The sequence below is a fragment of the Oikopleura dioica genome, chromosome PAR (assembly GCF_907165135.1).
Source record: "Oikopleura dioica chromosome PAR, OKI2018_I68_1.0, whole genome shotgun sequence".
Classification (NCBI taxonomy): Eukaryota; Metazoa; Chordata; class Appendicularia; order Copelata; family Oikopleuridae; genus Oikopleura; species Oikopleura dioica.
In genome coordinates, this window is record NC_137293.1 from 10,468,194 (window position 1) to 10,490,483 (window position 22,290).

General features: G+C 41.2%; 5 protein-coding genes and 1 long non-coding RNA gene across 7 annotated transcripts; 1 reads left to right on the forward strand and 5 right to left on the reverse strand.

Moving 5' to 3' along the window:
• The first annotated feature begins 468 nt into the window (after nucleotides 1-468).
• Nucleotides 469-1,849, forward strand: LOC145701777 (uncharacterized). Its single transcript, XM_081778994.1, has 6 exons — nucleotides 469-509; nucleotides 576-801; nucleotides 867-947; nucleotides 994-1,284; nucleotides 1,329-1,431; nucleotides 1,474-1,849. The coding sequence occupies exons 1-6, from the start codon at nucleotides 469-471 to the stop codon at nucleotides 1,686-1,688; spliced, it is 957 nt and encodes a 318-aa protein (XP_081635120.1). The 3' UTR covers nucleotides 1,689-1,849.
• Nucleotides 1,823-2,272, reverse strand: LOC145702292 (uncharacterized). 2 transcript variants are annotated; one of them, XR_014134304.1, is made up of 3 exons: nucleotides 2,240-2,272; nucleotides 2,002-2,191; nucleotides 1,823-1,949 (listed from the first exon to the last, which is right to left on the reverse strand). It is a non-coding gene; the product is annotated as an uncharacterized LOC145702292 (long non-coding RNA). The 2 variants fall into 2 exon arrangements; XR_014134303.1 differs by having other exon boundaries at nucleotides 1,823-1,952.
• Nucleotides 2,273-2,300: 28 nt separating this feature from the next.
• LOC145704460 (uncharacterized) lies at nucleotides 2,301-3,587 on the reverse strand. Its single transcript, XM_081781915.1, has 5 exons — nucleotides 3,131-3,587; nucleotides 2,898-3,093; nucleotides 2,753-2,835; nucleotides 2,491-2,711; nucleotides 2,301-2,449 (listed from the first exon to the last, which is right to left on the reverse strand). Exons 1-5 carry the CDS (start codon nucleotides 3,559-3,561, stop codon nucleotides 2,361-2,363), a joined length of 1,020 nt encoding a protein of 339 aa, XP_081638041.1. The 5' UTR covers nucleotides 3,562-3,587; the 3' UTR covers nucleotides 2,301-2,360.
• Nucleotides 3,588-7,486: 3,899 nt separating this feature from the next.
• Nucleotides 7,487-9,288, reverse strand: LOC145704285 (14-3-3 protein zeta/delta-like). The gene is made up of 8 exons (XM_081781738.1): nucleotides 9,121-9,288; nucleotides 8,708-8,832; nucleotides 8,567-8,662; nucleotides 8,363-8,521; nucleotides 8,194-8,279; nucleotides 8,058-8,145; nucleotides 7,909-8,007; nucleotides 7,487-7,861 (listed from the first exon to the last, which is right to left on the reverse strand). The coding sequence occupies exons 1-7, from the start codon at nucleotides 9,233-9,235 to the stop codon at nucleotides 7,933-7,935; spliced, it is 744 nt and encodes a 247-aa protein (XP_081637864.1). The 5' UTR covers nucleotides 9,236-9,288; the 3' UTR covers nucleotides 7,487-7,861; nucleotides 7,909-7,932.
• Nucleotides 9,289-12,217: 2,929 nt separating this feature from the next.
• On the reverse strand, nucleotides 12,218-20,141 carry LOC145704296 (cation-independent mannose-6-phosphate receptor-like). The gene is given in 9 exon segments (XM_081781749.1): nucleotides 12,218-12,673; nucleotides 12,717-12,897; nucleotides 12,972-13,203; nucleotides 13,247-13,470; nucleotides 13,522-13,840; nucleotides 13,887-14,110; nucleotides 14,158-17,072; nucleotides 17,075-20,010; nucleotides 20,048-20,141. Coding segments are annotated over 9 exon segments (7,350 nt in total). The 3' UTR covers nucleotides 12,218-12,448.
• Nucleotides 20,142-20,179: 38 nt separating this feature from the next.
• Nucleotides 20,180-21,668, reverse strand: LOC145701778 (retinol dehydrogenase 13-like). Its single transcript, XM_081778995.1, has 5 exons — nucleotides 21,497-21,668; nucleotides 20,869-21,452; nucleotides 20,496-20,825; nucleotides 20,386-20,454; nucleotides 20,180-20,344 (listed from the first exon to the last, which is right to left on the reverse strand). The coding sequence occupies exons 1-5, from the start codon at nucleotides 21,573-21,575 to the stop codon at nucleotides 20,195-20,197; spliced, it is 1,212 nt and encodes a 403-aa protein (XP_081635121.1). The 5' UTR covers nucleotides 21,576-21,668; the 3' UTR covers nucleotides 20,180-20,194.
• Between the last annotated feature and the right edge of the window lie 622 nt (nucleotides 21,669-22,290).

The window sequence follows — 22,290 nt, forward strand, 5'->3', positions numbered from 1 at the left end:
GCTGTCAAAGTAATTGAATTTGAATAAGCCTGCTGAGCAGACCTCGCGTTTATTGAAATATGAAAAACAGATAATTCTACATAAATGTGCCTTCTAAAACTGATGAAAGCTGGAATAACTTTGTTTTTATTCTTCTATTCGGAGATTCGCGGAAACTTATCAGAGCACACCAGGCTCTCCATGTTTCTATGACTTGGCAGATAAGACGGAGATCTCATCGGAGATGCGCATCATTTTATCTTCGCTTATATAATGCAGTGTTCCTAAGATTCCTCTGAGTTTCTCCCTTTTTGAGAAATCTCCACTTTTTTCACGACTCGATAACCATGACTTGAAACCGACATTTTTTGGCAATTTTTTTTTGCCACTCGTGTTTCTGGGGAGGGTCTTCAAAATGCTAACAAATTGTAGTCGCCGTTCAGACTCGCTGCACTGGAAAACAGACCTTCAACGAGGACCTGAGTGACAATGGGATCGTGCTCAAAGAGAAATAAATCGAGAGATATACCGTATTTACAGAGCTATTTAATTGGAGGTAAATTTCTATCTTTACAAAAAGTGAGCACGATGAAAAGATTCCTCGCCGAGCTTGGAGAGGGTCTTTACATCGAGAGTATCCGAAAAGGACGAGGCAAAGACACTCCGTTCGATGACCCGATGTACAACGGCGAACTGTACTTCGACCCAGACGTAAGCGTCATCCGACTTGCCTGCAAGAACGGATATGATAACAACATTGGCAAGCCTATGATGGGAACCAAATGTCTATGCAATAACGGCATCTGCAAATGGACCATGAACAAAGAGTTCGGCTTTCATATCACATTTTTGTTTTAGCTAATTAAAAATTCAAATAGTGAGCCATAAAAGAATACTTCGGTTGCGTCAGCCACGAAAACGAGCAACAGATCCCAGTTTGGGGTGGTGGTACCTTCAATTTCGTCAAGGTATTTATCATGTTTTCGTTACAGAATATTATTTCATGTTTACTAGACTGTGAAGAGCAGCTACATTACCTTGAAAGCTCGAATCTCTAACTTGGTCAACGCTGAATCGTGGAGCCACGACCAGGTTGATACCGTCGGTCACCCAGAGTATCTCGACCCAGAGTGGTGGAAAACTGCTCCATTCACCGCTTTCGTTTGGTGCCCATTTGATGTAACGAAGGGTGGATTCCGCGGAAATGATGGTCTCATGACATTTGGTGACTTTCACTATTCCGAGCACAGCCCTGACGGTCACTTGTGGTCGTTCCTTTCAAGATCAAACACCAAGCTGTGGAAGGTACATAAATCTCGGCAAAACAGATTCTCACTAAAGATTTAAAGAAACCAATCTGCGAAAAGGATGAGACTGGAACAATGGTCTGTACTTACAAATCTACGTACTTCAAGGTCTATGCTGATCGATCCACGAACATTACAGAACAAGGTTTTGTATATCTTCCCTTATATCTGTAACGAAATGAATAAGGACCCGTCGATTACTCCACTGACTTCAAAACTGGAGAAGACTACTCTTGCGAGACTGGAATCCTCCCAGGTCATCAGAAGTTTGCCATCCAAAATATGATCAACATCTACCCCATTTTCGAAAATGGAACTTTCGGCCAGATGGTAAACTACTTCCGACAAACACCCGATTGGCTCGCAGACTACGGAGACCAGATTTCTCCACCAGTCTTCTAAAAGATGCTTACGACCCTCTAAGACAAGTGTGCTGGTGTGAAAATGTCAAAAAAGTACTCTACGCCCGACTACTAGCATACTTTTACGACATTTTCTATATTTTCTGTACTGCTGAGAGACATTGTTATAGGCTGAAAATAAAAATACAAATCGTTCTTGGATTGATGATAGTTTTTATAAACAGGTTCTGCACTAAAAGAAAAGAGCTCTTTCACAGGATAATGCAGCAGCCGGAGCTTTCGTTTTGATTTTGCGCAGGAGCTACTAAGGAAAATAGATGAATGATTGTTTGACTAAGTAACCAACTACTTACCAGGAGCTGGTGGCGGAGCAACTGCTTGAGGAGGCGCATAAACGGGAGCAGGCGCTGGAGCTGGGGCAGGAGCCGGGGCGGGCATTCCTGGCATCGTATTGAACATACCTCCCGGGTTGTTTGGTCCAGGAGCGACCATCTCCATCTTCATACCATTATATTCGGTGATCATGCTGGCAGGCATTCCATTCTATAGTTTTGTGTATAATTTCCGTGAAGTTGTATTTGTATTATCGACCTGAGCTTGGTTTTGCTGGACGCCAAACATTTTCAGAAATAACAACTGACAATTAACGGTATCGTAATCGTTTATTCTCATATGTTCTAGAAAAGTGCAGCTATAAAATTGATTGAGTTGATTAAATAATGAAGGCTTCTGGCACTTGAAGTCCGTAAAAATCGCCGTGGGTTGCTTTGGTTGACCAGCGATCGAAGAATTCGTTAGGGTCTTAAAATTTTACCAAGATTTATTCTTTCACTTTTTCTTACCTGACCACTTTTCGATTGCTTTGTGTCCAGAATCCCCAATGTGGAACAGCTCAGTATGCCCTCCAGAAGTAAGAAGAACTGTTCGGTGCTGTCTCCTTGCGATGACAAGCTCGTCTCGTCGGCCCCATACATCGGAAGACGTTCCGAGAATCCATGGCTCTCGGATGCAGTAAGTGATCTTTGTCGCTCCGAAGTTATTATCATTCCAGCCACCGAAGACACTGGGGAAATTCAAAATGTGCTCTTATAGATTCAATCTCACCAGACTCGTCCATTATCAAATGCTACTGCAGAGTGCTCTTCAATAGGTGCTGGAAGTGCTTTGCCTTGAACCCATGCAGCGCTCTAGACGTGTTTTAATAAAACTAGCTTGTACCAGACGTGTTCCAATATGAAATATGTAAAACCTGTGGATCAGAGTACTCTTCGCGCATGTGAATAGTTTCTACAACAGTAGAATCGTATCCGTCGACGCCACCAATAATTACGGAGTAACCACGTGATGAGTACACCATTGCGCTCTTAGCATGAGCACCATTGGTGTCGGGCTCTCGTTTCCATAAGAAACCATTGCCGTCTTCAGTAAAAGCGTTGCATTGGTGGCTAATCTATATCAAAAAAGTAGGGAAATGAAAAATACCTGTATTCTCCGCTGACAGTATCAGCAGTACCACAAAGCATAATCCAATTGTTTCTTATCGCAGCACAAGAATGCTCGACCATTGGAAATGGCAACTGGGTGGATAGAATATCCAAACCAGTAATATCACCTCGGACGCGGGCAACTTGCTGTCGTTGGGGATCTTCGATGCTAGTTCCACCGCCGAAAAGATAAATTCTTCCATTGAGTTTCGCTGAGCACGTTTGCTTGACGTAGAATCCGTTGTAATTGAAGTCTTCGTAATGGTGAATGTCAGGCTCTGAAGCTCCGTAAGGCCAAGCAATGGCGAATGGCGGGTTTTTGCTCATAACAAGGATCTGCGGGTCTGCCATTGGGGCGACATCGTCTGTGATCGTGCTGTTAAGAGCAAGTCCGTGGACTGAAGCAGCACACAGACCGAAAAACTTCATCTCGGAGAAATCTCTTTAGATTCTAAAGAAAGATTCTAAAGTTTAGAAAAACGCGGAGGAAAACGCTGAGTTTGTTTCACCATGTGTTTCCTTTCCCAGCAAATTTGCGTACAATTTGCAATTAATCTTCCTTTATCTGAATTCTCCTGAACTTCTTCAGTGTAATTTATCAAGGTGATGATTTATGAGAGCACTTCTTTATAATTATTTAATTTTCAGGTCGCGACATTTTCAGTCAAAGATGAAAGAAAGAAAAACTAGATGAAGATAGCGCGTATTTGGAAGATTCTCATTTCTGAGTTTTCTAAGTTGAAAATTTTGAGAAAAATGCAACAACGAAAAATGCGGCAAACTATTTTTGATGATGAGGATCTGAGCGGTCGGTTCTATTGGAAAGGTCGATTACTCCGAGGTCATTTATTCAAAATGAGTATGCAGCGAGCGAGATTTCTTGTGAGAGTAAGAAAGGCTTCGATATGTGTCACATTATGGAGGAAGAAGATTCGTTAGCAGGAGATGATCAGGTGAGAAATTATGACCTTCTATGTCTATTGTTATTTCTTAAGTATGATTACGATGACGGCAACTACGACTGCGCTGATGGCGAAAACCAAGATTTTGATTGCAAAAAAGAAAATGCTGTTGACGCAGTTTCTGTCGCAAGTTAAACGTCTTTGTCTCTGGTAGAACGTTTTTTACTAACTCGCACATGTGAAATGAATGACCCGGATGCAACCTTAATCTTGCCGCACAGAACCTTTGTTCCATTCTTTCTTTATTATGAATCTACAAATAAAAAAACTAATACTTTTCTTCTCTTTTCTACTTCTGATTCCGTATTATTTTATATGGAACTTCGGCAAGTACCCTGCGCCGAACTATGCAAGTGCTTTACTTCGATCAGAGAAAAATAAAGCTAAGAAAGTGATAAAATTTTACATCAACAAAGGATCTTATTGGAAAAACACCTCAATCGTCGAAGAATATCGAGTGATAAAGAAGCCAAAGAACATAAATCCCCGGACTGATCTTTTATTCGGAATTAAATCTCAGTGGAATAAGAAAGACAGGAGAGACGTCATCAGAAAAACGTGAGAGAAAAGGGACAAAACATAATTTATGCCAAAACCCAAAATAGTTGACAAAATCGTTATAGAAGGTCTAAGATCGGCTGTAAACCTTTGGGAAGATATCTGATACACTGATGTACTGAGATAGTGGGAAATAAGATAGTGGAATAATTAGGAATAGTAGTAGGGTAGTTCGAATTATATTTTATAAAATAATTCTTCGATTTAGATACTGGCTAAATTGTACACTCATCGCTAGCCTGCAGACCGCGTACTTGATTGATTCCCGTAATCGGGTGAAGCCAAACTACGATGGTCGGGGTTAGTAGGGCAGATCTTTCTACTGCGTGCACTTAGTAGGTACTTCGGTTTAAATCAAGCGAGCCAGCAAGAGCTACGGGTAAGGATTTAGGTGCCCAATTTTTTGAATTACAGACGACTCACACTACTATTTTGACCATTATTTTTAGATTTCTCGAAAAAAGAGCGAATTGTACCAATCTGTAATTGGGCACCCTATTTCTGAAACAAGATTTATTCAGGAAGAAACGACCTAAAAATTGGCCAATCGAAAAAAATCCTAAAAATAAACCAAACCAATAATTTATGCTATTTTAAGTTATGGAAATACTACCTTCTACAAGCCATATGTCGCGAACTTCGTCTTCCTTATCGGCGAAACTGACAATCCAAGCAACTACGATGAGCTCGATCAACACGATGATATTCTTGTTGGAAATTTCGTGGACAGTTTTCAGAACCTTACGTTCAAAGACTCAATGTTTTTCGCATGGGCTTTGGAAGCTGCGCCTCATATGAAAATATGCTATAAAGGCGACGACGATATATTTCTCAACCCCTTTTCCTTCGTTCAGCTTCTCAGAAATCAATCAATCACAGATGAACCATATATCTGGGGAGATGTTATGTACAACAACAAGAGGCGAACAGATCCTTCGTATGGAAAGTATCAGGACTTAGTTTGGAACGAAGACCTTTACCCCAACTACACTTCTGGAGCGTGTCTTTTCATGAACAGAGCGGCTGTAGAAGTAATTCATGAGAATATACCCAAGTTGCCGATTATACCAATCGATGATGCTTTTCTAGCGATCTGCATGAGAAACGGCGGCTATGGATACGAGAATGTTATAAACATCGAAAAACCTTCAAAAATTCTCAAATACCCAGAGATAGAGAGAACGAATTTATGTTATATTGAACACTCGATTGGGCTTCATAAATACGAGCCTGAAATGCTCGAGTGTTTGTGGCCAAAGTTTCTTGAGCAAAGAAAAATTTGTTATATGGAGAACTCAACAGAAATCTCAAAAATTGGATATCATTGCGACATGAAATACGTAAGTTTCATTATATAGTTACTGAATTTAAGTATTCGTCAAGCACTGGTACCTACGAAAAATAGAGCCTTTCCAAGATGGCCAAAATAAAGGAAGATGTGGAATAGAATTCAATTACTCGTCTTGCCCACTCGAAGACTGGGACTCTGACAGTGGCCCATGCTGCTCGCCTAATCATTACTGTGGATCAAGTAAGGATCATTGCTCCTGTTTCGAATGCATAGACTTCAAAAACATGCATATGACTAAACAAGGGAAGTGCTGCAAGAAAGTTAAAGTATTCTGTGAGTGAAGAAATGCTTCTAGACAGACTATGTATCATTTAGCCTCCCGATCTGATATCGCTGGTATTTACGAGTATTCAAGCCAGAACGAAATCTACGGAACTTTCATATACGAGAGAAGAGGTTTAGTAAAAAGTGAGGAAGAACTTTTTGTCCTCGAAAAATCAGAGCAAACCTGGTACATTGCCAATCAAAAGGAATCTGTAGTCGCCTTTGTAAGTACTACAGCTTCATATGAGGGATTGCTTTCATAATAAATTAATACTTTCAGAGCATTAATAAGATTGAAAAATGTCTTGAGACTGGAGAAATGTTCGGTGAGTACGAGACTTCCATGATGTGCACTGAATATTAAAAGAAGAATAAACTATTAATAATACTATTAATAGACTATTAATAATAGTCTATTATCAATAATGAACTTTATTTGGTTTGTGCCCACTTTTCTTTTGGTGAGAGAACTTTGATTGGAATCCTCTCACACGGAGTATAACGAGGAACAGCCCGGTCCGCGGTGAAAATAAGTTTATCGGGGGAATGTTCTAATTTGGCGCTCATTGTCTTTAGATAAACATCATCGGACACAGCGATAATTTTAGACCACTTGTGTATGGCGTGTGTTACGACTTCATCTCGGCGGGTTTTTCTTGTGTAGGATTTTCCAGAAACAGTGATCTTCCGTTCAGAGGGTTCGAGCTCGATGTTAAGATGCTTCGCCTTTGTAGGCATCTCACGAAGATCAATGACTTCACACCATCTTCGTCTCCACCCCGCCTCTTCTGGAATTCTAACTGAAGGAGGTGGGACTTCTCTCAGCAATTCTCTGATAGGGAGTCCAGATAACGACTTGTATAAGCTGTCTCGCTTTTCGGCCTCTTCTTTTGAAACAACCTTCCTCGTGAAATTGACAAGGAACTCACAGGGCTCTACCTTTTTTCGACGGAAACTGAACATGTTGTGTCTCAGTAGGAACGATCATAAGAGTAGAGAAAGTGTGAAATCAACCAGTATTTATCATTTCTGTACGATACCAAGCGCAAATAACTGACATCATACTTCTCGACTTCCTGCTTAAACAACTGTAGGAATCACTTGTTTACCACCTTCCTGCTCCGAATGCTCAAACGAATGCAAATGCAATCAACAGTTTTTGCTCAACATCGACGTTTATTCGATTTGAAATTTGAACGTTTCTGTGGAACACTTGTACACGGACATAGAGCTTGTTTTCGTATTTACAGTCAGTGAAAAACAATTACTGTCAAGGAGAAGTTTGCTCAGCCCGGCGCAATCATCGCCACCCTTACTCTGCTCTAGAATTTTCAGGAGACAGAGAAGAGAGTGAGAATCGTGCTGCCAGGGCCAGCGAAGCTCGTATTTCCAAAAATTTATTATTTGTTTTGCAGGTTTTGGCTAGTGAGAGGGAATAATGTACGGGAAAGGAAATTTCTGAAGAAAAAAAATAAAATTTAGATGAATCTAAGCGGGCACTAATTAATAATTTCGGAATATTATTAGAAACACACGAAAACTCCTCCTAACAGAAAAGATATAAGGGAATGGCAGACTCCATTGCGACAATAAGCTAAAAAAGATTCTTGAATGATGAGAAAATAGAGATTCTTTATTTACCGGAATAACGAGCGAGGAATAGAGTTAATCATCGCCGGCATCATCGGCTTCTTCCTTTTGGTTGTCGGTCGTCCAGAGGGTCAAGTTATCCCGGAGAAGCTACAGTAGCGCAGTTAGACATGTTACAGACGCGTTGGCGGGTTAATTACCTGCATAATGAGCGTGGAGTCTTTGTAGCATTCTTCTGAAAGAGTGTCGAGCTCGGCAATGGCGTCATCGAAGGCAGATTTGGCGAGGCTGGGAAAAATCGCAATGATGATTGGAAGAAAAAGGGTTGAAAGTTACCTGCAGGCTTCGTTGGGGTCGTTGAGGATTTCGTAGTAGAAGACTGAGTAGTTGAGAGCAAGGCCAAGTCTGATAGGGTGGGTTGGCTAAAGAAAACAGCGTTGAGATCAAGGAAGAGAACAGAATTTCAATAAATAATAAGAAGAAGACATTCTTGGGCTAAACTTACGGGCATCTCTTTCTGCGCGACCTCGAAGGCGCCCTTGTAAGCCTGCTGCGACTGGTCCATGATTTCCTTTCGTCGATCACCAGTGGCAACCTCGGCGAGGTATCGGTAGTAATCTCCCTTCATTTTCAAGTAGAAGACCTTCGACTCGCCGGAGGAGGACTAAAACGGGCCTTTAGCATTCTTGATTTTAGTTATTTTCTTCACCTTGGGGATGAGGTGCTTGTCCAAAAGGCTGAGAACGATCTCGCAGATGTCTTGGAGCTCCTTCTCGACTTTTTCGCGGTATTCCTTGGCGTACAGCTAGTCAAATACAGTTAGTAAATGATGAGAGGAGGTGGGAGTTACCGATTTCTTCTCTCCGGGCTCGCATTTCTGCTCGATGGAAGAAATGACTCTCCAGGAGGATCGTCGAGAGCCGACAACATTCTTGTAGGCGACGGACAAAAGGTTTCGCTCCTCGTTGGTGAGTTCTAAAATTGCATTTTTAATCAGCCTAGAGGATTCGTTGTTAATTTAGTGGATATATCATGCAGAAGCATATTTCCTTTCTTATTCGTTTTCGATTAAATTTAATTAACAATTATTTATTTCAAAAAATAATTTTGATCTTAAAGAGTTTGAAAGCTTATTAGTGAAGGTCTTATTTTCAAATTGGCAGCTGGTGAAATTAACTTATCGAGTTCGCCAAAAGTGGCTCACCCTCATAACCGAGAGAGTCGTCAGTATCGATTTCTAATTTTGCTCGTTTTTGGACTTACCGATGCCAGACTCGGTGACCTGTCGCATAAACTCGGCCATGTCGTCGTATCGCTCAGCTTGTTCGGAGAGCTTGGCTCGGGAGACGTGCTCGGCCTTCAAGTCCTCGTTGCTCATGATTTTTATAAATAAATATTATCTGAAATAGAAAACGATGTTAAAAAAAGATATCTCTCTTTTGAAAACAGCGAATGGCGAAAATACCGGGAAAAATCAGTTTTCGCGGATTGAAAAAGTGAAAAACAAGGAACAGCAAATTCGTCTAGAAAGACCGACGAGATCGATAATAATTGGCTGGGGGAGAATTCTCTCGACGGGGTTCTGTAGCTAGTGTAGGCGGTGCTAGAATCTAGAAAAATCTATACTGTAAGAATAGAATTTCATTGAAATTTATTTAGAAAACAAAAATCATGAGTAGGGAGGTTGCTTGATTCAACTCACAATTAACGTCGGACATAAATTATTTGCTAAAGAAACCATAAAAAACTAAAATTTTGAAATTTTTTGAATAAAATGTTGTCCCTAAACTTTTCGATCGCTCATCATTATCTCTCTTATTCAACTCTTATTACTTGAAAAAAGAGTAAATTTCAAAAAATCGAAAAAAGATGAATCTGTCGCGGAGCTGCTGGGTGTGCTTCTGTGCGAGAAGGGCGACTGGCGAAAGTGGCGGAAAACGAGCGGAGTCCAAAAGAGATCTCCGCGGCAACTCACGTGCGCGCTCCAAAAATACGCGCTCGCCTCGATTTTATGGCTTTATCCCCTTCATAACTTTTAGCAGACATCTTAGACGTATCTCTTTTTCTTTTTGCTTCAAAATAGTGTGAAAATTAAAAAGATCGGATGAGGATAAGGTCAGATTGGAGAAGGATTGATGATTAGCGCGCGCCCGAGGTGTTTTTTAACCCTATGCGTGACGCGGATGCACTCAGTGCATCCGCTCATGGTTTTCTATCCATTTCTCTCTCAATTTTAGCCCAAATTCAAAAATTTAAAAAGAATAAGAATCTACGTCCAAAAACACGTCCGATCCGCTCCGTCACATTTTGAAAACAAATTTTATAATAACCTAAAAACGTGAAAAATGTCGTAATTTTACTATTTTTCGTCTCGAGAACAGCTATTTCGCTGCATGTTACGTAACAACGAGCCCGTTTCGCCGCCGTTGAAGGGGGTATTTCGGTCTCTTAGACACTGAAAACAGCGAATTCAGGCTGTTTCTCTTCAAAACTTGGCAAAAAAGAGCAAAAAATTGTTCTAGATGGGTCGGATGCACTGAATGCATCCGCGTCACGCATAGGGGTAGTTCTGATCGTCACGCATAGGGTTAACGGAGTGATTGGCAAACAGCTGTCCTCGAAAATCATTGTGCAAATGTTTTCAAGAGCTGGAGAATCGATTTAGGAAAGATTCGCGTTTTTTTATCGAAGGAAGGGAGTTCCAACTGGGTCAATATGGACGTGAAAGACGGATTTTCATCTGTTTGGAGAGGATTAAGCCTTTCTTAATCAATTATTATTTGAACAGATTTTCTAATTTTCAGAATACTGGAATACTGAAAAGGTGTTCGTATTTTGAAGATATTCCCTAAAAGTATGAGCCTGTAAAGAAACCTGAGTTAGGGACTGAAAGGGCTAAAATAAAAGCAGCTTCGCTTTTAGAATCGAAACCGCAGAGCTACGAATTTAGAAACCTGACTCAGGTTTTTACACAGGTTTCGGCTTTCCTACCTGATTTCAATGTATTCCTTTTTGATAATTAAGGGGGTAGAAACAGCTTTCTCCATTTTGGACTGCAGCTACATAAAAGAAAGTATAAGATTTATTTACGTTCACGGAATTTCCTCATAAATGTTCCTAGAAAAAGGGTTGAGCTTCACAAAAATGTGGATGAAATTTGTTTAACTATCAGCGGACTCGAGATATACGTGTTTGAAAATTTGCGAAAATCGAGAATTTCGGAGAGATGAGCTGCTTCTGAGCCCGCTTACTCAAAAATTTGATGACTAAAACAAATTTCGAGGGAGATGTTCTTAGATCTAAGATGTATCTATCTAAATCTGAAGAAAAAATTTGAAAATGTAAGATTCTCTTGTCTGAAGCGACGGTCAAAAATCGCCTTTTTCGGAAAAAAGCTGTTTCTACCCCCTTAATTCAAAAATCGGAAAAGTCTTCCAAAATGTCAGCAGGAATACGTGACAATTAGAAAAGGCTGAGTATTACAGTATCTGCCCCGAAGCTCAACATTTCCCAGCCAACTTGAAATTGAAAGCGAGCCATTGTCCCAAAGTTCGAGTGATCTGCGAGAACAAAGCGCTTCCTCAAATGTCAAAAGCAGTCTGACTCTGCCCTGCGTTAGAAAAACCAACAGAACGTCTATTTGAATTTCAACAGTGAAATTTTTAATTTCAATTCGCAAATGCCGAAACTGCTGTTTGAAGAGGTCATTTTACGACGTGTTAATAGCAACCGCGGATTCATTTGACATTAAAATTTTGCACTTTGACTTTTGAAACTTTGTAAATACAGACAATACTCATTTTAAAACCAGGATTAACGTTTCCGCTTTGATATTTTAGAAGAAATAATGACGCAGATAGTTTCTCCTCAAACTTGAAATTTTCAGCGAGACTATCTCTGTAATTGTTTTCTGGAAAATATTTGAGCGGAAGCTTTTATTGCGGTCTTGACGTAAGGATTGTCTTTATATTCAAAGTTTCAAATGTCAAAGTGCAGAATTTTAATTTAAAATAAATCAGTGGTTGCAATTGACGCGTCGTAAAATCGATCAATATATTATGTAGATTATGATCATTTAGGATGATTGTAAAAATTATAAAGCAAATATATTTTCGAACGTGTTGTTCGACAATTGCCCGCTTGAGTGCATTCTACTGAATCTGCAGAAAATGGGACATATTTAACGTCGTATCGAGCAAAGAGATTATCCGCTCCGTCGCACTTAGAATCCGCCCTGGACACGAGTAAACCTGGATTGTCGATTGCTTCGTTTTCAAATATAGTGAACCCTTTTAAAATGAAGAATAAGCGATAAAACGATTTGTCAAACTGATGATCCAAGTCTATTTTATCGCTTATTTTTAACGGCTTTTGTGAATGAATAATAAATTATTATTAAATTTAATTGTCGCAGCAAGAAAAGGCAAAAGAAGGTAAAGGAAGAACTTTCGAACTTTGGAAATAGAAGAAACTGAATAAAAGAAGGAAAAGGATGAAAACAGAAAGTTAAGATAGGCAGGGATAGTTTTAGAAGTATACAGGGTTTTTGATTGTTTCAAACATGTTTAAAATTAAAAATTGGTGTTTCAAGCTATACAAGCAGATCCTCGTCGGAATCGTTCGGATTGTCGCGATAAGTAGCACCCAGTGGATCTCCAGCAACTCGGCTCTCCGCACTGCTCTCGGGAATTGATTCTAGCGCTGCACTACTCTCCACCATCGAGTCTGGAACGAGAGGGAACACTTGATCATCTACATTTTCAATTTCGAAGAGTAGGTCGTCCCCATCGTCGTCGTCATTTGCCAGCTGGTTGTACTATTGATTCGAGTTAAAAAACGGGTTCAAAAGGGTTTATTACCGAGATGGTTCGGAATCTGCCCCTGACAGAGTCCACTAGCGGCGCGCCCTTCTTCCATAAAAAGAAAGCCGATCCAGAAATGAGTGTAATTAGGAAAAACCACAGGCCAACGTGAGATCCTTTTTCTGATCCCATTGCTACATTCTCTCCCGTGCATGTTTGATTAGTGTACCATTCGAATCTTAATGAGTTCGATTTTATAGTTTGTCTTTATTTAATTTTCATATTCAATAAATAATATTTAATAATTTTTACCGGATGTTGCAATGGCTCGTTTCTTCAAGAAAAGATAGGGAATCCACCGTCGCATCCCGGTCGCACATGACATTAAAAACAACAGTGCAACCTTGTTGAGGAGCGAGCTTGAGCTCGAGTACAGATCCATCGCTGCGCGCAGTCACGGAGCGATCCCACTTCCCCACTGTCTTTCCATCGCTGCCACCAATGCGACACACGGCGGCGCCATTGCAAGCCTGACGTATTGATTCTAGATGAATTCTTAAAACTAGACAAATGTAAAAGGCACTCACCAGAGGCATGTGACCCAAGTTTCGACCAGTCGAGTTCATTTCCAAGATTTATCAAGTATTTATAAAAAGTTTTATCTCGGACATCTCCTCCAACGCGGAATGTCTTGTCAGAGGGCAACACGATGCGCTGGTCAGTCACGGGGTTGACATAAGTGTAACCGTCGAGAATCACGGGTCTTTCCTTTACCCGACAGGCGGCTGTAGTCTTCCACCTTATTTGATAGCTAGGGATTGATTATTTTTCTTTGTCATTTTCAGATTTGAGAGGCAATTACCTGCATTGCCCGTCGGGAAAGGGATTGATTAGTTGAGGCTGGCCGATAGTGGCACCGCACTCAAATTGAATGCTCATATGCGGCGATTGATCACGCCGATTACAAGCAGAGTCCTGACCTTCGTCGTAACTCAGTTTGAGCTTGTCCTCGTCGTCCCACGTCGCCCTGGGAATTGCGAGGCCAGAAACTGATGACCATTTGCCTCCTCGTTTAACGCAAGCCATCGAGCCGCGACAAGCGTCGTCCAGATCAGTTTGCATTACCAGACCGCATGGATTGAAAAGAAACCGCAAATCGCCCGTTGAAATTTGCCAACTTTCTGAACACAAAGAATAATCGACCCAGTCCACTACTTGTTGAATTACCTGACACGCGGTTGAGAATCGACAAATCGTAAGATAGCGAGTCGTCAGAATTGGTGAACAGGCATTGTCTGACTGTGTCTGGATCGATGAGCTTATCGTTACTTGGATCATCGTCTTTTCCTACGACTTTTTCGCATACTGTTTTTGTGTTCCAGGAAAGGACGACGCTGCACTTTCCAGAACTAACAACAACGGGTTCTGTTTCTTCATCATGCTCATTACAACTTAATTCAATCAATCATTGAGATTTTATTTGTAAAAGTTGTGTTACCTGAACCAAATAGTCGTATGATACTTTTTATCGGGCTCATCGATACATGGTTTGCCTTCAGAGAACACCATTTCAAGCGCGATTCCATCGGCAAGATCAAGCTCATGGTCTACTTTTACATTATCTTTCTGACCAATACTCTCCCATTCGCCAGAACCGTCTTCTTTCCGTCGACAAAATGCTGCTCTCTTGCATTTGTCGGAAAGATCCAGTCCATTGCAAATGTTATATTTATAGTCGAATTCTCCGTCATTGAAAGATCCATCGTTACTTTGATTGAAATCAAAGAAGAGATTTTTCTTGTCGTCTTCGATTTGACAGTTTTTCATTTGTGGAACATCTTTTTCTGGAACCGGAGCGGGATTGAAAGGAGAGTCGTCGTTTGTGCATGTGAGTGAGTTTGCAATAACGATTAGGAATGTGCAAGTATCGTCGTCAACAGATACGAGTCTTGGGTAGTCTTTCGTACGATTTGGATCACACGTTAACTCAATTTTAGTTTTGTAGAAATGGCCATTTCCGCACGAAGTTTTTGATTTGTAAACGATCGTTGGATTTTCATCCTCTTCCCAAACCCATTCTGCCGTTGGATCATAATCGCCGATCGACATCGGTCGAGTTCCAGCGCCTCTGACCCATCGGCAGACGGCGGCACCAGGAGGACAGTCAATTTGCTTGATAGGCTCCATTGCACCACAGATGTTGAGATAAATAGATTCCATGGAATCCTCTGGATCCTGGTCGATTCCGCTAACTAAATCATGGCCATGCGAAGGGATGAGCGGGGAGAAATCAACAAGTCTTCCTCCTAGCTGCTGAGCCCCGCACTCAGCCGTTGGCTCACAAGCCTCTTTTGTGTGGACGAGGATTAGATAATGGCATCCACCTTGTGTTTTAGCAATGATAGACGGCGTGGGAACAGTTGCTTCTTTATCACAAATAAACTGTATCAAAGTTGAATACTTCCCAGCTTCGTTTCCGGGGCACTTATCGCCGTCAGCATAAGTGATTGTTAATGCCCCGTGATTATAGATAACGCGTTTGGTAAACGTCCCGAGCGAGGTGTAGACAGAATCTGATCCTTTAATCTTCTTCATACAGATTCCAGATTTTTCCGGGCACTCATTCAACTCTTCGTTACATGAAATACTAAGGCGATATTCGTAGCCATCATCGGTAAATGTCAGACCTTGATTCTGAAGCTTGAACATTCGAGTTAGATCGTATTCGAATTCTGTGCTTGGGTTTTTGGCGATGCAGCTTTTGATTTCTTCTTTAGTATCAATTGGACAAGCGTATTCGGTTTTCCAGCGGAAGACAGTTTCGCAGCCATCATCGGACATAAACTCGGGCGTATTTATAATTGACCCTCTGTCGCATTGAAGTAAAATTGTCGTTGAACGTTTGTTGTCGGAGCCTTCGCATTTATCACCATCTTTGTAGATAACTTTCAGCTCACTATCAGCACACTCTTCGTCTTCTGCGCAAGATTTGATTTCAAAAGGAGAGGAATCATCAGAAATCTTTCCTAGGTTGATATATTTCAGCTTTGTAGAACTTTCGGGGTCTTTTCTTATGAGACAGGAAGCAGAATCACCAGCACAGAGAATATCTTTTGTGTGGACAATATTTCTACAGAGATTGAGGACGTATCGCAACGGAGTGCCATCTTGGTCCCACTTGGTCACAATATAGTTACTATCAGGTCGGGAAAGAGGGTTCAAATCAAATCCATGCTTCGACAGCTCCGAGTAAAAATCGCATTCAACTTCATTAACCTCAGGACACATTTCGGGAGTCGGAAATCCAATAACCAAGTGACAGTGATCGTTGCTAATTATATATGGCTCATGATTGTCATGATGAGCGCATTCGAACTGCAGACTGGCGACATAATTAACATCCTCGTCACAAACCTCATCGCCGACGTATGTCAAATGTGCGACCTGGTTTGAATAGTAAATCGCCTGGGAGAAGCCAGTAAACTTTCGCCAGCTCGAACTTGAATCTGATCGGATACAAATGCCCCCATCGCAGTCTGATACTTTGCCACAGACATTGAATTTGTATTCTTTATTGGTGCCATTATTGGTATCATTAACAGTGTAACCATCATCATTTTTGAGAGTGTTCAAATCAATTTCGATGCCGAAGTTAGGCTCCGTCACTTTGCAATCAGAAAATTCTGACGATGCCTGACTGATTTCGCAGGCAGCGGGATGGAACATCGAGAACCAATGCTCGCAACCTGTTGACGAGTCGTATTCAAGTTCATGGGGAAATGAGGCGCATGAAAGTCGCACAACAGCTGAATAGCTCTGCTCTGGATCTTCTTTGCACTGGGAACCACCAAAGTAGTCAACAGTGATAACAGTGCTGTCTGAGTGTTTCATGTAGCTGGTGTGCGGTTGTCCTTGCACATTTCCAATCGATGAACAGTTCGAATTTTCCTTTCGATAGAAACTCTCAATGAAATAGCCTTGTTCGTATGGAAGCTCACCGCACTTCGGAAAGTCCTTCAATGGCGCTTCTTGAGTATCAGGACCGGAGCCACAAATACTCAAAACGAATTCTTTTCCATCGTAAGTAATTGTATCTTCGGCCTTTAATGGTATCCCAGATAAGGAAGAGAGATCAAAATGACTTCCTGTTTCTTTGTCATGAGCTGTGCAAGTAGCAGCCATCCTAGGGCAAGCAAGCGCTGTTCGTAACTGGAAATTCCAAGACTTTTCTGTAGATCCAATTTCTTCAAGTGCATCCGGAGAGAGTTCAATATGTCCACGGGTTCTGTCGCAGACAAAATCGACAGTGATTAAAAAGTCTGAGCTCTTCATCTTCATAGATATACCAGAGTCATTAGTCTCAAGTTCCGTCTTGCTGTAATACTCGATCGCCTTTTTATCCTCTTCGACGAAGAGTCTTCGTAGCATACCGAGACGTCACAATCTTTACCACTTGTGCAGCAAGTCCTCGATCGAGCACATAGTTGAATAACCACGTCCTTATCACTTTCTTTGTGATGTTTTGTGATTTCGCCCTTTTGTGCAAGAATTCCAAAGTCAAACATTTGACCAGTTTTGTCATTTTTTATTTTGCATGTGTTGGGAGACGTGCTTTTTACAGTACAAGCATGTGGAGTAGACCATTCGAATTCTGCTTCGCACGAATCTTCATCGAGATTTCTCAGTCGAGGGGTGTGATCAGGTGAGAATGAATTGCAATAGATAAGAAACTTGCTTGACCATCTTTTGCTCGTATGTTTTTCGCACTTTGAGCCATCCGTATATAATGCAACTATAGCATTTTCTTCCCTTGATAAAACTTGACTAGTGGCTTTTCCTAGTGAGAGTCCATTCTCAGGATAACAAGCAATCGAACCGTGAGGGCATTTGTCGTCCACATCTAAGGGAACTTCTCCGCAGAGGTTTGCATAGACAGTTTTTTCTTGATAGTCTTCATCTCCCTTTTCAAATCCCGACAAGTCCATCGCTTCATAAGCGCTTCCATCCATCTTCCGGAGCGGAGAAAGATCCACAAATCGACCATCAAAGAAAGAACATGCCATGGGCATTGGTGGACAAGCAGCGGAAGTTCGCCATTCAACAGATATTTTCTTCTTGTTATCTTTCTTCCAAACGGAATCGTCGACTACAACTGGCTCAAAGTCAATCTCATTTGCGTCTTCCGCATCATCACAGATAAATAGAATCTCCACAGCGGTTATATTCCCATTTGTCTGGGAAGGCATTTCGAGTTTGACGATTCCGTCTTTGAAAGTGATCTTCTTTGAATTTTCGGCGATTGGAACTTGAGATCCATCAATCTCTAAGCAAGCCCCAACGTTCGATCCGCCTTCGAGATTTCCGCAGCCAACTTGGAGGCCCTTCTCGCAAATTGACAGATCAAGCTCGTTATCGTTTTTTTCTGAAGGACGGACGACGCGATGACCGGCAATTGGAGAGAGATCAATAAGAACTCTTCCATCAGACTCGATTTTACATTCTTCCCCTTCGAGTTCGACTTGCTTACAAGCAGCTGCGGTTCGCCAAATGATATGATATTTGTTGCCATCTTTGCTGATGAATTCAGGGTACGAAGAATGGCCGCCTGGAGTGCACGATAGCTGGACATAAAGAGTTGCACTAGGTCCGTGCATTGTGTATTGCAAGTGACCGCTAGCGATTTCTTCTACAGAAGCGATGTTGGTAATCCTGATGTCTGTGTGCTCTAAATCACAGAACAGCGAGTTTTCGGGACACTTTTCAGCAGCTCCTGTCCTCATCAAATCCCCACAAAGAGACAGGAACATATTCGACCCAGAATTTTCAACCTCCCAGTCAAAGTCGTTGTATATTCGGTGAGAATGAAGCTCGCAGAAGCCGAAGTTCTCTTTGCCATTCAAATCACACTCTTCTGTGGTACAACACCACGGTCGCCCATTGTGTCCAAAAGTCTCGCAGTTGTTGGAAGTGTGTTTTTCGCCTTTGGTCGTAGTGTAAGAAAATGGAAAGTGGCATTTTTCACCGTCGATAGTTGAAACGTCTTTTTGGTCGTCGACGTTTTCTCGTGATAACTTTTCGATGAGACTTCTCGGCTGGCGCATGATCGAGCTGACGTCGTATCCGACTGGAATCATTCCACAGACAGTTTCAAGCTTTTCTTGGCAGACTTCGTTCCTGTTCCATTCGAAAGTAAGCGCGCAGCCATCTTCGGATTTTTCAACAAGCTGAGGCTCCGCTTGGTTTTCAGAGCTATCGACACAGTTGATGTTTATGATTGAATCGTATTTTAAATCGTTTTCACAAACAGCACCATCTCGATAGATGAGAACAATCATATCGCTTGAGTAAATAGCGTTGTAGAACTTTCCAAGTGATTGGGGATCCGAGCCGGTTTTCTTATTCTCCTCGCACAGAGAAAGATCGTACTCATCATCAAGAGAAAATGAGGATTTTTCGAAGTCTTTGCGAATATCAATCGATTTTCCAACATCACCTTCGGAAAAACGACAAGTTTTGCTGGACATGTCCGAGATCGGTCTCGCCGCGCCAGTTCTGTGAATGACTCCGATTTGACACTCATTTTCGCCCAAAGAACTCGAGGTAAAATACTGTGGCGGATGTTCTCTTCCGACATGAGGAAACTCAAGAGTGACTGTGAATTGATTCGAGCATGCGACCTTCTCGAGCTCTTCTTTTCCATAAAACTTCATCTGAACAGAGCTGTCTTGCGATTGGAATTTCGGTTCAGGAGAATCTTTGAATAACGTTCGGATTTCTCCACTTTTTTCAACAAAACAAGCTGCTTTTCCAGCACATTTCGTTGGAAACTCCCCTTCTTCTGGAAGAACAGAACAGAGACTGTAGTAGATCTTGTTGCCTGCTGGAGATGTGATGGAATAGACAGTATTCGCGAGTCGGGTGAGGTCGATTATTGCATTTTTCTCGGTATCCACTGTGTAGCATTTTGAAATCGTATTATCTGGTTTCTTTTCATCCTTGCAAGCCGCTGACGTCCGCCATTCAAATGTAAGTTCTCGCTTCTTATCTTTCTCAGATTTCAAAATTAGCTCCGGCGGAAATGTAGCACCAAGAGGTCGATGTCCGCATACAAACTGGACGTTGAGTTTTATCTCGTCAATGTCGTCGAAATCATCTGGGTTCTTGAGGACGAATGAAGTAGAAATTGAATCCGTCTCTAATTCAAATTCAGAGTCGTCTTTCGGAATCAACACTTTCGTATGCTCCTCGCCAGCCGGTTTGATACAGACGAGGCCATCTTTACAATGGGACGACGTTCCACATAAATTGAAGAGGTACAAGTCCAAGTTATCTACAGCTTCCCATGCTCCGACTAAGCAAATGAGAAGAATTCAGGTATAGAATCTTACCGAGGCTTGAGAGGTCAAAATTACTGTTCAGATTTTTACAATCCAACGAAAACGCAACACTCAATAAAAATAATAACGATTTCTCACATTTCATCCCTAAAATACCCGAGTTAGGCCAACGGAAGGAAGTTAAAATAAAGTATTTTTTCAGCTTTCATGAGAAATCAGAGCTTTCTGCAAACGGGTTCTGCGTTCTTCTAAATTTGTCCAATCCGATGAAATTTTATGAAGATAGTCAAGAGGCGCATCTGCTGTTATTTGAGAAAAGTATCGATCACGACTCTTTGGCTTAGCAGACTAGATTGTTGTAACTGGTAATTCTTTAGGCTTTTACTTACCTTTTCAATGTATTCATCGTATTCTTTCGTTGAATGCTGACATAGAACTTTTCCGTTGAAAGATTCTTCCTAAAGCAAATTGAAACAAAAAGGACGAGGCGAAGGCTTACATTATATTTTGGATCCGCGATCGCTGAAATAATCGTCTGCGATGCATTTTCAACGCTAGGCAAGACGACTGCCCATCTGATCATATTATACGCCCTCAAAACAGTTCCTTTAAAATTAACATCTTGCTTCGTATAGCGATTCAATAAAGTCTCATTCGAAGTTCCAGGATCAACGCTGATAGAATTTAGCTCTCTTGACCATCTTTTAGTCGCCATGTACAGACAGAGCTTTGTCTGCATATACGACTCGATGTGTTTGAATTTCTCTTGAGCATCGTCTTGGCTGTAGTTTGTCGGATCGATGATGCGAGAAGCATGCGTTTTCAAATCCTTTGCTTGAGATCAAAAAACGAAACTCATATTACTGTGAAAATAAGTCAGGAATGAGAATCACGGTACATCGAAAAGAGACGTTTTGTGACCTTTGCTTGAAAGTCGAGGATTTTTCCTCAGTTAAACTAATCTGCGCTTCTTTCATCATCGGGCAAACAACAGAAACAACTCTTCCATTATTCTCCTTGATACTATCCTTCAACAATTCTCCAAGCAAGAAATGGCCAAGAAAGCCAACATGAAAGGTAGTATCGAAACCATCGGGAGTTTCGTGAGGGTCTCTCGAGCTGTTCGGCTTGAAGATTGCAGCGTTGTTAACCAAAACATCTACTTTTCCATATTTCTTCAAAAGCTTCGTCGCGCATTTTTCGACAGAGTCCAAATCTGCCAAGTTCAAATGCACCAAATCAACGCTCGCTTCGGGAACTTCTTTCAAAATAAATTTCTTCGCGACTTCCAAGTTTTTCTGCGATCTTGAAGCAAGAACAACTGTTGCTCCTCGCTCGGCTGCACCTTTTGCCGAGAATTTTCCAAAGCCAGAAGAGCTTCCAGTGATAACGACGACTTTTCCATGGAGATTTGCTTCTTCAATTGGGATAGCGGAGCTGTCGTTCAGGAATAAGACTAAAAATTAAGAAAAAATGGCTGAAAAAGTGTTGAAGACGCACTTCTGTAGGCATAAATGAAGCCAAATCCAAAAACAAGTGGTGTTACTGCTTTCAAAAACGTAGCACCAACGAGGAGCATTTTCCCACTAGAACTTTCATGGGAAACATTTTTTAATGGAGCCGAATTTCGACGAACGAGAGGAGTAATTCTCCGCGATAAATGACGCGTAATCATTCTAAAATTAATTCCCTTTGATGAATTTAAAAAACTTTTTGCAGGCAAAATCCTGACTTTGCCTGTTTTTATATTCACCAGAAAGCCCTCAAAATTCTGAGTCTACTGGACTAGTTTCAGACCAAAACAGCCAGACGATGACGTCATATATGACGCTAGAAGTTGGCAAAAATGGCCATTTCGGGCAAACTTTGAGTCAGTTTTTCTCGGCCTTTTTGACGGAATCTTCTCATGTTCTATAGTTCAAATTGATCCCTATGAAAAACTGTACTAAGGTTTTTCTTGGATTTTCATTTGCTCAAAAATTTTTTTTCGGAAAATTCTAGAGCCGAATTTTTCAAAATTTTTTTCCGAATACTTGAAAACCTTAGTACAGTTTTTTATAAGCTTTCATTTGAGCTATAGTACACCGAAAAATTCAAGCAGGAACGCTGTAAAAATAAGACTCAAAGTTTCGGCTTTTTCGAACCTTCTGACGTCATTTGTGACGTCATTTTCTAGAAAATTTCGAAAACGACTTGGTCGAATCGACTCAAAATTTTTCGGGCTTTCTGCAGGGCTGAAAATCTGACCAAGTCAGAATTTCGCCTGCAAAAAGTTTTTTAAATTCATCTTTATT